The following is an 11,812-nucleotide window of genomic DNA, read 5'->3' as shown; positions in this document are numbered from 1 at the left end:
TAAACTGGCCAGATTCTTAATGACGTTACTGTGTATTTGCTTGTATTACACAAATAAATGTAAAGTTAGCAAACACAGCTTTAGATAGTGTCTTGCAAAAGTATTCAGACCCCTTGGATTTCTTCACATTTTATTGCGTTACAAAGTGTGATTAAAATGGATTTAATTATATATTTTTTCAACAATCTACACAGTACTCTGTCAGTGTCTGAAAAATACAACTTTTTTTTATTAATAAAAATGTAATAAATCAAATATAGTAATTTCATAAGTATTCAGCTCCCTCAGTCCATACATGTTAGAAACTCTTCAGGAGCGATAACAGCTGTAAGTCTTCTTGGGTAAGTGTCTTAAGAGATTTTATTTTTCCTTGTAAATTTTCTTCATACTCTGCCAAGATGTTGGGGATCATGGCTACACAGCAATTCAAGTGTTGCCATAGTGTTTCAAGCAGATTGGCGTAAAACTGTAACTTCACATTCACCGTCTTCTTGGTAATCAACTCCAGTGTAGATTTGGCTTTGTGCTGTATGTTATTGTCCTGCTGAAAGGTGAATTCATCTCCCAGTGTCTGGTGTAAAGCAGACTGAAGCAGGTTTTCCTTTAGGATTTAGCCTGTGCTTCTTTTTTTATCCTGATACGCATGCCATGCTGCAGCCACCACCATGCAGGACAATAAGAAGACAATTACATGTTTTTTTTGCAGTATTACTGTAGTGCCTTGTTGCATACAAGATGCATGTATTTTTTTGTTGTATATTTGTGTTCTTTTCACTCTGTCATTTAGGTCATTATTGTGGAGTCACTACAATGATCCATCCTCAGGTTCTCCCATCACAGCCAATGAACTCCATTTCTGTTTTAAAATCACTAATGGTAACATCCCTGAGCAGTTTCCTTCCTATCCTGCAGCTCAGTTCAGAAGGATGACTGCATCTTTGATGTGGCTTGCTCGTTTAATACAGCATAACCAGAGGAGGAACGGATAACCCTGGTCCTGGAGGGCCACAGGCACTTTATGCATTTGATTTAACCAACCTGGAAGACCAGGTGTTTTGAATTTAGGTAATCACTGAACTGATCAATTAGCTTAGTTGATCAAGTGTGGTGCATAGTTGGAACAAAATGCTGCAGTATGTGCGGCACTCCAGGAACAGGGTTGCCGACCCCTGAACTAGTCCATGCTGTGTCTTGGTGGTTTATTAATATACTGTATAATTCACAGCATAATTATTAACTACTAGACCATGCTTAAAGATATTCAATGCCAGATGTTTTATTGTCATCTTCCAATCACGGCCCTTTTTATGAGGCTTTCAAAAAAGTTCCCTGGTCTTTGTAGTTGAATCTGTGCTTGAAATTCAATACTTGACTGAGGGCCCTTACATATGTTGTATGTATGTGGGACAAAGGAAGGGTTAGTCATTTAAAAATCATGTCAACCCCTATAATTTCACAGTGAGTCGATGTAACTTTTTATTTTATTTGTTAAGCCACATTTTACTCCTGAACTAATTTAGGCTTGCCTAAACAAAGGGTCTGAATACTTATGCAACAACTGTTAGTTATATATATTTTTTATTAATAAAAAATCACATTTTCCTTACATTTTGACAGAGTATTTTGTGTATATTGTTGACAAAAATAATATAATTATATCTGTTTTAATCCCACTTTGTAACACAATGAAATCCAAGGGGTCTGAATACTTTAGCAAGGCACCGTATATTGTATTTAACTTAAGCATCTCTCTGCCATAGGGCCCCTGAAAGTAAACACTCACTTTGTGTTTCAACTAGGGGGTAATCAACCGGATGTCTTTTCCAAACTTTTTAGACATTTATAAATTAAGTGAAAGTAGAACGGTAACAGGATGTAGGTTGTGTACCTCCCTGCTGATACTGTATGTTGTCTCTTCAGAAGGGACAAGGGGAGCAGTCGGCAGACAGTAACCAGTTAATTTAGAAAACAGCTTGCTTCCTTTTCCTGGAGCCAAAGTGCAATACAGCAAATTCCAATGTCTCTGTGAGCATATATCAACATTCCAATGTCTCTGTGAGCATATATCAACATTCCAATGTCTCTGTGAGCATATATCAACATTCCAATGTCTCTGTGAGCATATATCAACATTCCAATGTATAATAATGCATTAATAAAAATATATTTATAGATTTTACTGGGTGGTCAAATATTTTACTTATTGGATATAATAATGCCTTGCTGCCTGCAAACTGGTCCATCTTTAGTTAGATGTGTCAATTTTAGATGTCTTCCCTTCTCCAAGTGAGATGACAGATTCAATTGGTCTTTAAACAGTCTCTGTATTTTGTATGGTAACTGTAGGCTCATTTGTGTCATTTTACAGCTGAGAAGCAGGTTGGAGCAATAAGCTGAGCACTAAGACCTGTTTTGTTTCTCATATTCAATTTGTTTGTCAGCTTCTGTTTTCTAAAATGAGGTTGTGTCCTGCATATGACCTAATGTGATTTCCATCTCCCTTCCCTCCTTGGAGTCTCATTTCTGCCCTGATAATGTTTTAGTCCACTGTGAAAAGGAGATACTTTCCATGCAGTGTTCCGTGGATGTGGTAATTGGCAACACCATGTACATTCCCACTGGTCAGAGCCAGCTGGGTCAGAGCCATCAGTGGAGACTAATAGCAGGCCCCTGTGAATAATAAAGCTTGTGTTTCTGTGAGCAATCCAGAGACAGAATGGTCCTTGTCCTCAGAATACTACTCTACCCCGTGGCCCTGACAGAGATCTGATGAATAGTGAGAGCAGCAAAGCTCAAGGTTACACCACTCTCACAAGTTAAAGAGTAACTGTGAGGGATGTTATGTAATTCTTTCCTTTGAGAAATACTACATTCAATGGAATTACACCTGGGCGGCATTTCATAGTTTGTGTTTTTCTTGGTTTTTAACAAGTTTAAGATGAGCTCTTTTATTTTTTTGGTCATGACAATTTATTGGTATTTTTACTGTTGAATTGTTACAGTTGGTGACCAGTTTGTATATGCAGAAATAGCTGCTAGACGTTCAAAAAACAGTAAGGAGAACAATTTGTTCATTTGCCTGTATAACCTTCAGGCTTTATGTACATATCAGTATATTGTACTATTACCAACCTTGTTGCAATATCACAACACCAAATCTAAAATGTTAGGTCACAATTTATCATAGGCTATTTAGAAATTACAACTCAGAGAAAAACATTCCCTCTTTGGTGTACAAAACATTAAGAACACCTGTTCTTTCCATGATCAGGTGAAAGCTAGGATCCCTTATTGATGTCACTTGTTAAATCCACTTCAATCTGAATGATCAAGACAATATTTCAGTGCCTTTGAACGGGGTATGGTAATAGGGTGCTGGGCGCACCAGTTTGTGTCAAGAACTGCCACGCTGCTGGGTTTTTCACTCAACAGTTTCCTGTGTGAATCAAGAATACCAAGTGTATCAGTTTCCTGCTACCTCGTTACTTTGAGTGGGTATGTCCTGTAAATAGAGTTCTCTAAATGTTTACAAAAGGTTGATCACTACTTGTTTATCCCACCTTGAGAGATTATATTTAATGTCTAAAAGAGCTTCAAAATATTGACAAAACTATTCTGGAGCTCTGTGTTTGGACACCCTATCTCATAAACAAAGTCTATTCTATCCGTATAATGGACATTCGGTGTTACAGCGTGATTGACATTTAAAGGCAATGTCCCCCGTTAGCGGAGACTGCATATGTCGGCTCAATCGGAAATGACCCAAAACCTGTAACGCTTCAGTCCTAATGCTGGTTAAGCAGGCTCTGCCAGGGGCACACACTTAAACAAGCACCGGTCATCTGTTTCCATCTGTTAGAGTACATAGCAAATGTATGTTTATGCTGAAACTGGATCGCAGACCAAGAGCTTGACAGCATCGACTGTACACGAGACTTACCAGTGCATCATTTCTAGTTTTAGCCATAGGATAATACATTTACAGTATTTTCCCTGAAGTTTCAATAGCGAATTTCATATCAAACTGCAGTATTTAGAAAGAAAAATCAGAGCATTGGTGAAATATCCATTCACCATATCCCCGTTCAATTTGTACTCAATAGACTAACTAGAGTTGAGCTCCTCCCTTGAATGCTGTTGGTGAGAAGAACATATTCAATGGTGAGCTTTGCATCATGATTGCAGCCAGGGATCTCTCAGTCTCCCAAACAGAGCCATCACTAGCCCCAGCATGATTAACAGAGCCATGTGACCAGGCCCCCCTGAAGCTGAGTTGGAAATCTTGATACGTCCCTCTATAGCTGGGTGCACCTTCTTCCTCTCAGCAAAGTAGCTGGCCACCACCGATATGTCCATGTCACCTGAAAGAGAAACAGACACAGATTCTTTGACGTCAAGAACATTTTAATTTTCAACCCTCATGCAACAGTTCACCAACATTGCTTGGTCTGTAATGGTTGTACAACAGAAAATTACCAAAGGGTTCCTGTTCATAAGAAAGTTGTGAGTCTGCAGAGAGGAGCTCACCCATAGCGATAGATTGTCTGTGTCGCAAATGGTACTCTTTCCTTCCTGTGCCCTATGTAGTTCACTACCTTTGACTGGGACCCTGGTCAAAAGTAGTGCACTATACAGGGAATAGGGTACCATTTAGGACATAACCATTGTGTTGTAATCTGTTCAGTTCTGTGAGCTCACCACTGTCATGTTTCAGGTTCTCCTCTTTAATCATGGAGAATCCGTCTCCTCCTTCCACCATGTATGAGGGCAGGACCACCTTGTATAGCCTTCTGTCGTCCAGAGGCTCATAGACTGGCACCCGGCAGTCCGTACAGAGCACACTAATACTCCTAGCGCGCTCCCCAGGGGGCCTCGACATATCATACTCTACATGAAATCCTATTGGGATTGTACAAGAGTGAAATAAAATCAGTCCAAAACACAGCGGGAGACCAAACACCTGTCCTCATTCCTCTTCCTCATGTAGGTTCCTCAATCTGTTGCTGGTTCTAACTTATATGTAACCAATATGTAACAAAAACTAAATTCAATAAAGGTGCACAGGCTCTTGGGGATAGATAACTATTAGAGACACACTGAGTGTTCCACTTCAATCAGTGTAGATGAAGGGGAGGAGACAAGTTAAAGAAGGATTTTTAGGGCTTGAGACAATTGAGACATGGATTGTGTGTATGTGCCATTCAGAGGGTGAATGATCAAGACAGACTTAAGTGCCTTTGAATGGGGTATGGTAGTAAGTGCCAGGCACACCGGTTTGTGTCAACTGCAACGCTGCTGTTTTTTTTATGTTCAACAGTTTCCTGTGTGTATCAAGAATGATATGTGGGGGAATCTTGGATCGTTGAGGGGTAGCTCTCACAGGGAACTGTGGGGGGGGGGGGGGTCTTGGATGGTTCAGGTCTCCGATTCGACAAAGTGGGGGATCTGTCGAATTTGCCTATGGGCGGGACACTTGACCCTGGTTGCTCCTGTGGATTGCTCTGGATGGGAGCGTCTGCTAGATGACTGAATGTAATGTAAATGTTGAGCTGCTTCACTGTGGGTAGATTGTATGTTTTTTAAAAATCATTAAGATAAAAAAAAAAAAGATTGGTCCACCACCCAAAGGACATCCAGCCAACTTGACACAACTGTGGGAAGCGTTGAGTTTATTTTTACAGGGACAGTGCACATGAATCAACATTTCAGTAAAAAGTGCCGGTTTTAGCCAGCCGGCAAATTTTCAACCGCAGTCCCTGGGCAGGTTATTAAAAACATTTACAATTACAATAATACAGACAATCATTGAGCACACGCAGAGCAACATAGGACAAGCAAGATGTAGACAGAGCAAAATAGCACAAAGCAACAAGACAAAATCCATAAAAGCAACACAGTGTTGCACCTCATAAGCTACAGACAACATGGAAAGCGGCAATACACAACTAGGGATAATGTTCATAAATCTGATTGACCTTTAGCCATGTTTTTTGTGAAAGTGTGATAAGTGGTGCAGTTATGTGTGTCTGATGGCAGTGTATTCCAGACATGGGAAGCTATCACAGAGAAAACAGATTGACTAAAGGTGCTTTTCCTTAAGGGAACTATACAGTCACCTCTCATGGCAGACCTTGTGGATCTGCTGCCATATGTTTGGGTTTTCTGTTTAACAAAAGTACTGAGTGGAGGGGGAGCCAGGCCATTTAGGATCTTGAATACAAGACATGCGTCGGTGTATTGCACAAGATTTTCCCAACTCAGGAGCTCATGCTTTCTGAGGATGTAACAGTGATGATGGCTATTGGGCACTTTGAGAGCCTGTTTGTAGACAGACTGAATGGGTTTTAATGTTGTACAGCAAGCTTGGGCACAACTAGTCAAGCAGTATGTTAAGTGGTGGAGTATCATAGATTTGAAGTACAGTTTTGCTACCTCTGTAGTAAAAACAATTGTATAAATCATAAATTAGCTAGGTTGAATTTGGTTATTTGAATGACCTTTTTCACCTGCTTTTTAAAAGAGAGGTTGGAATCAAGTATGATGCCAAGGTACTTAAAATCAGATACCACCTGGAGCTTCTGCCCTGACACATAGACATCTGGCTCAGTAGCATCAGTTGTTGGAGTCAACATTGGCCAGCATCCCTTTGGAATGCTTTCGACCATTTGTAGTCTATTCCCAGACAAATGAGGCTGTTCTGAGGGCAAAGTGGGGTGCAACTCAATATTAGGAAGATGTTCCTAATGTTTTGTACACTCAGTGTAACTGCCCCTGCATGATGTCATATTGTGACCCTCTACCAATTCAAATAAAACAGTGTCTGATACCTGATACTTGAAGGAATTCCCCTGTGTTCCCTCCATATCTCCTGACGGAGTGCTCAAAAGTCTTCCTCAGAGTAGATCCCTTCAGCTGAACCAGATCATAGGTGCCTCCAAACGGCAACACAGCAATGAGGTCCTCCATCGTGATGGAACCTAACAAAAGACATTTCACTCAGTTTCCTCAGCATTTGCTGGAGTTTATTCTCTCAAACACACAGCGCCGGTTTCCTGGACAGATATTAAGACTAGTCCTGGAGAAATTGAAAATGTTTTTTTTTAGTCCAAGATTATGCTTAATCTGTGTCCAGGAAACGAACCCATAAAGGCACACACACCGTTTCGACTCCGCTCATCTATGGATGACCGTATCGATCCCCCTTGGAGGATACAGGAGCTAACATGGTTCCATTGAAGCTCGTCTGCATATTTAATGTTGTGGTGTACCTACAGCGAAAAAACAGAGAGGATTTCAGTAGGTTACAGACTGGCCCAAAGGTACCTCCTTTGGTTAGCTTTTCTGAATACTACTAATTTACCATAGCGTCACAGATTAGGTTTCCCAGGTTGCACTCTCGGAACCTGCACTCTTCAAACGTTCCATTGAGATACACCAGGGTCTCCCCCACATACTGGGAGGAGTAATTTGCCAGGGCCTTTTTCCACTCGTTGACTTCAGCCATAATACTGGGGTCTGACAAGACGGAATCATATACACTTACTATATACTCCATACAATATAAGAATTCTAATGCGTGTGTAGATTATAATGATCCTGATAGTGATAATAACAGTGTTGACGTTTTCATGGTGAACTCATGCTTATCATTGTATTAAGATACAGTGACAGTGGACAGAGAGACATACTACTGATATATTACAGTATAAATCAAATATCACCATGCACTACAAGTATACAACTACTGTATATCACCATGCACTACAAGTATACTAATACTGTATATCACCATGCACTGCAAGTATACAAGTACTGTATATCACCATGCACTACAAGTATACAACTACTGTGTATTACCATGCACTCACTGCTGATGCAATCGGAAGTCCATTTCACTGTTTACGTCCCAAATGGCATCCTATTCCCTATATAGTGCACTACTTTTGACCAGAACTCCGTCCTTCACAGGACTAGAGGTAGAATTGATGTGCTTTGATTGGACATGAAACAGGCTACGTTGTTATGGAGTTTCTATGGTGCGGAGGTTAGAGGGAAACCTCTGCCGCTTTCAATTACATTTCCAGTCTGTTGTTGTTGCTTTCATGTTCAGTTCTGGAATAAATCCACTCTAGGCTCCATAATTCCTTACAAAAACATATAACAGTTTTACCAGATGCAAGTGTTCTGAAGAAAGGTTGCCTATGGGTCCTGGTCAAAAGTAGTGCGCTATATAGGAAATAGGGTGCCATTTGGGATGCACTTACTGTCAACTTCCCCTCATTTTACTCAGCAGTACTGTACTCACCCTCTGGTACAGAGCTGTCCAGAAGGATGGGGTTGCCTGTGGACTGGAGCACGTTGCCAGCTTCGTCAAACGTCACCTTGAGGTAACCCAGATATTTCCCAAAGGCAAAGGCCTGCACCACAGGGACGTCACGCCCATCCTCTGACCTTACTATGACCGGGTAGGGACCTGCCGGGACCTCAGAGGAAGGCTGTTTTCCTAGAAACGGTGAATGTAAACCATTGAATTGATTAACATTGTTAATATCAGTCATCAGTTGCATTGTAGTCATGCGTACTAAAACAGCGTTGCAATTTATACAACGCCTAAATGACCGTGGGGTGAATAAAGATTCAATGCAGTCTTCTTGCATTGCTAATTTCTGTGCTTTCCCACCACATAAGTGAACTGTATAGGCCACCGTTCAAAGGGAAACCTTATAGCAATCACTTAATCACTCTCTTAGTCCCTCCCTTAGTCACTTAGTCCTCTCTGGCTCAACTTAACCCACTCTCCCCTACAGTTTATTGAACGTGCAGGTGTGGGAACCAGACAATTTAATGGCCCTAACAAAACATTCCAACATTAATCATGGCTGCTGCTGTGGAAAAAGCAGTTATCAGCACAGCTCAAGTTAACAAAGAGTAAGGCTATGATTGGCATCACCGGAGAACAGGTAGGGCAGGTGGCAGATACTCATCGTTTCAGCTTTTTGAAATTGCACTAAGGATGAGATGGTCACAGTCATGGGCCAAGAGCTGCTGAGGCATAAAGTACAAACATCTACTGCATGTGTAGCAGAAACAGCATGGTTAGTGTTTTGGCTGAGCTATTAGTGGACCTACTTCCTTGACAGGACTGGAAGAAGAATTTATGTCCTTTTGATTGGACATAAAACATGCTACGTTGTTTTGGACTTTCTATGGTGCTGAGGTTAGAAGGAAACCTCTGGCACGTTCATTTTCATTTCCAGTCTGTTGTTGTTACTTGATTTCACTCTTGGATCACTTCTCTTCTTGAACTGCACTGTTGGTTAAGAGCTTGTAAGTAAGCATTTCACGTTAAAGTCTACACTTGTTGTATTCGGCGCATGTGACAAGTAAAGTTTGATTTGATTTGAAAACTGTGAAGACAGCCAGGGACACATGTTCAGTTCTGGAATAAATCAACTGTAGGCTCCTTACAAAAATGATGACAGTTTACCAGATGGTGTTCTGAAGAATTACAGATTGTAATTGTGTACTATGATTGTAAATGATGATTGTAAAAAGTAGCCTATAGCAAACATTATGCATACCTGTGTACAGAAAGGTGTTACTATGTCCTCCGATGACCACATCCACACCCTTTACCCTTCTGGCTATTTCTTTGTCTGTAACGAAGCCAGAGTGACCAAGGGCGATAATCTTGTTGACCCCCAAAGTGATTAGTTTGTCAACCTGGAGCTGGAGAGCATCAATCTCATCCTCAAACACTAAGTTAGGTCCTGGAACAAAAAATGGTTTTACACCAGGGTCATCCTCAAATGTAGCTACGTATGGAAAGGCATCTCAAAATCAGATTTGCTCCAAGACAAAAATAGGAAGCAAATATGAAGCAACCTGGACAAAGTGATCAATATGGATTATTGTGAGGAGACAATGCCTGAATATGAATAACAATGTATTAAGTGAAGCTCAATAGAGGGATTGAGGAAAAGAGAAAGAGATTTTAAGAGAGGAAGACAGATTAAGAGGAGCTAGAACTTCAATCAATTGTACCTGTTTGTGACAGAGCAGGTGTCTCCTTTGATGTGTATCCCACCACGCCCACTTTCTTAGAGTCCACATCAAATACCTTATAAGGGAAATAAAGGCCACTGATGCGAGGTGCTAGTGTGTCGTCTGCTTTGATGTTAGCACTGAGCACTGTGCACTTCACCTCCTGGAGAAACGGCTTGATAAGTCCCTCCACTTTATTGTCAAACTCATGATTCCCCAGAGCCTATAAAGATAGTTCAAAACCACAGGAGGCTGCTTACGGGAGGAAGGCTCATAATATTGTCTGAAACGGAGTAAATGGAATGGCATCAAACACATGAAAACCATGTGTTTGATACCATTCCATCTATTCCGCTCCAGCCATTACCACAAGCTCATCCACCCCAATTGAGGTGCCACCAAACTCCTGTGTAATCAAAACAAAGGTAAAAGTCATCCCCAATATTTCACCTGTTAACAAAGTGTGCAACAAATCAGCCATAATGTTCAGTAGTTATTGTGCTGCCAAGTTCATCTTAGAAAACAAATAAACATATTTTTAGATTAGTATATATAATCTAATCGAACCAAAAGTAATATTTGTCTTCATCTAATGTTTACTAGCCACAGGGTGTCACCTCCCCTGGTTAGTGGAGTATAGGAGTAGAGGCTACATGTCTACTAACAACTGATGGAATTAAAAACATCTCTGTGATTGGGCATATCCTGGGGTTGGCTTCCTAAACATAATATGAAGATGCCTGGAATTATTCCCGGGCCAGTGTCACACTGGGAATTGTAGTCCTTTGTCAGGACTAGTTTTACCCACTACCTCATTGACACCTTACTCCAGGTTACCTGTCCCTTGTACATCACGGATGTCCCCGTTGTACCTGTATCTTTCCTTGTTGATTGGGGGGGGGGGGGGGGGGGGGGGGCTTTCAATTTAGGCTACTGCTATTGAGAGTTGTATCGTAGAATGCACAAGGTAAAATGACAAAATGTGGTAGTATATGGGCAGTTTTGCTATCTCATTCACTGATAGACCTTAAAGAGCTTTTCATAAACTGTCAGAAATGTCCAGTGGATCAACTACCAGCCCATGTTAGCTAGTTAGGCTAACCAGCTATCTAAATCTTGTAGTTATCATTGCCAGATTATGTGCCCAGAGGCCTCGACTGCCAGGGGGCCCCCATTGATTCTGTCACTCAGGTATCATATGTTACTACACCGATACATTACGATATCTATCAGGACCTTTACCACCTAGAAAATGTGTGTGACCGGACTTTCTCAAATAGTAGTTGAATACCCGAACACTGGCCCATATTTATATTAATTCTCACCAGACTAGGACAAAAACGGCTTACCATTGCATCGTAGCCAAGTTTGTTCATAAAATGTGCAGCCTCTGCTCCCTTATAGACATTAAACCAAACGGTTCCTTGAAATTGATCGCCTGCGTCCAGCAGCATCACATTTTTCTCTCGGTTCCGGATCTCCTTTATTTTCGTAAATCTCCGTGCCACCCCGGCAAAACACGGAGGCTTGGTGCATTTGCCGGAGTCCTTGCTCGTCTCCTCAACCCGTGCGTGGACATCGTTGGTATGAAGCAGCGTGAGTTCCCACTCTTCAGTACAAACATGACTACAGACGCAGAGGTATAATAAAATGCTCTTCACCTGCTCACGCACTCCCATTTTATCTGCTCGTTGCCCGCGCAGTGTATTAGAACACTGAAGTTATCCCCCCTACTTTCAGTGACTGCACCAGAAGGCGTGGACACTGT

The 11,812-nt window shown here is 41.3% G+C and overlaps 2 protein-coding genes across 14 annotated transcripts in view; one reads left to right on the top strand and one right to left on the bottom strand.

Annotated features, from left to right (window-relative positions):
* LOC109900631 (sorting nexin-14) overlaps positions 1-2,179 on the top strand; it is a 20,856-nt gene extending 18,677 nt beyond the window's left edge. For 12 of the 13 annotated variants that reach the window (XR_004211886.1, XR_004211885.1, XM_031837035.1 and 9 more), the window contains one exon: positions 1,921-2,179. Coding sequence is in view for 7 of the 13 variants with exons in the window: in XM_031837035.1 (XP_031692895.1) it covers positions 1,921-1,965 (45 nt within the window). In the remaining 6 variants the exon portion in view is untranslated. The remainder of the gene's footprint in view (positions 1-1,920) is intronic. The other variant, XM_031837027.1, reaches the window with a different exon arrangement.
* On the bottom strand, positions 17-11,812 carry LOC109900630 (snake venom 5'-nucleotidase). The gene is made up of 9 exons (XM_020496333.2): positions 11,394-11,812; positions 10,045-10,267; positions 9,582-9,770; positions 8,306-8,503; positions 7,361-7,515; positions 7,160-7,268; positions 6,828-6,977; positions 4,699-4,899; positions 17-4,361 (listed from the first exon to the last, which is right to left on the bottom strand). Exons 1-9 carry the CDS (start codon positions 11,721-11,723, stop codon positions 4,174-4,176), a joined length of 1,743 nt encoding a protein of 580 aa, XP_020351922.1. The 5' UTR covers positions 11,724-11,812; the 3' UTR covers positions 17-4,173.

This window comes from Oncorhynchus kisutch, linkage group LG12, assembly GCF_002021735.2.
Source record: "Oncorhynchus kisutch isolate 150728-3 linkage group LG12, Okis_V2, whole genome shotgun sequence".
Taxonomy (NCBI): domain Eukaryota; kingdom Metazoa; phylum Chordata; class Actinopteri; order Salmoniformes; family Salmonidae; genus Oncorhynchus; species Oncorhynchus kisutch.
The sequence above is the reverse complement of the archived record's forward strand: the minus strand, read 5'-3'. Positions and strand labels throughout refer to the sequence as shown.

What these genes read in the sequence shown, in the direction of transcription:
- LOC109900630 (XM_020496333.2), bottom strand. Translation starts at nt 11,723, where the DNA reads ATGGGAGTGCGTGAGCAGGTGAAGAGCATTTTATTATACCTCTGCGTC. An exon ending in TAACACCTTTCTGTACACAG is followed by an intron (nt 8,504 to 9,581) that starts GTATGCATAATG and finishes CACCGTTTCTAG; the next exon opens with GAAAACAGCCTTCCTCTGAG. An exon ending in GAACCTGAAACATGACAGTG is followed by an intron (nt 4,362 to 4,698) that starts GTGAGCTCACAG and finishes TTTCTCTTTCAG; the next exon opens with GTGACATGGACATATCGGTG.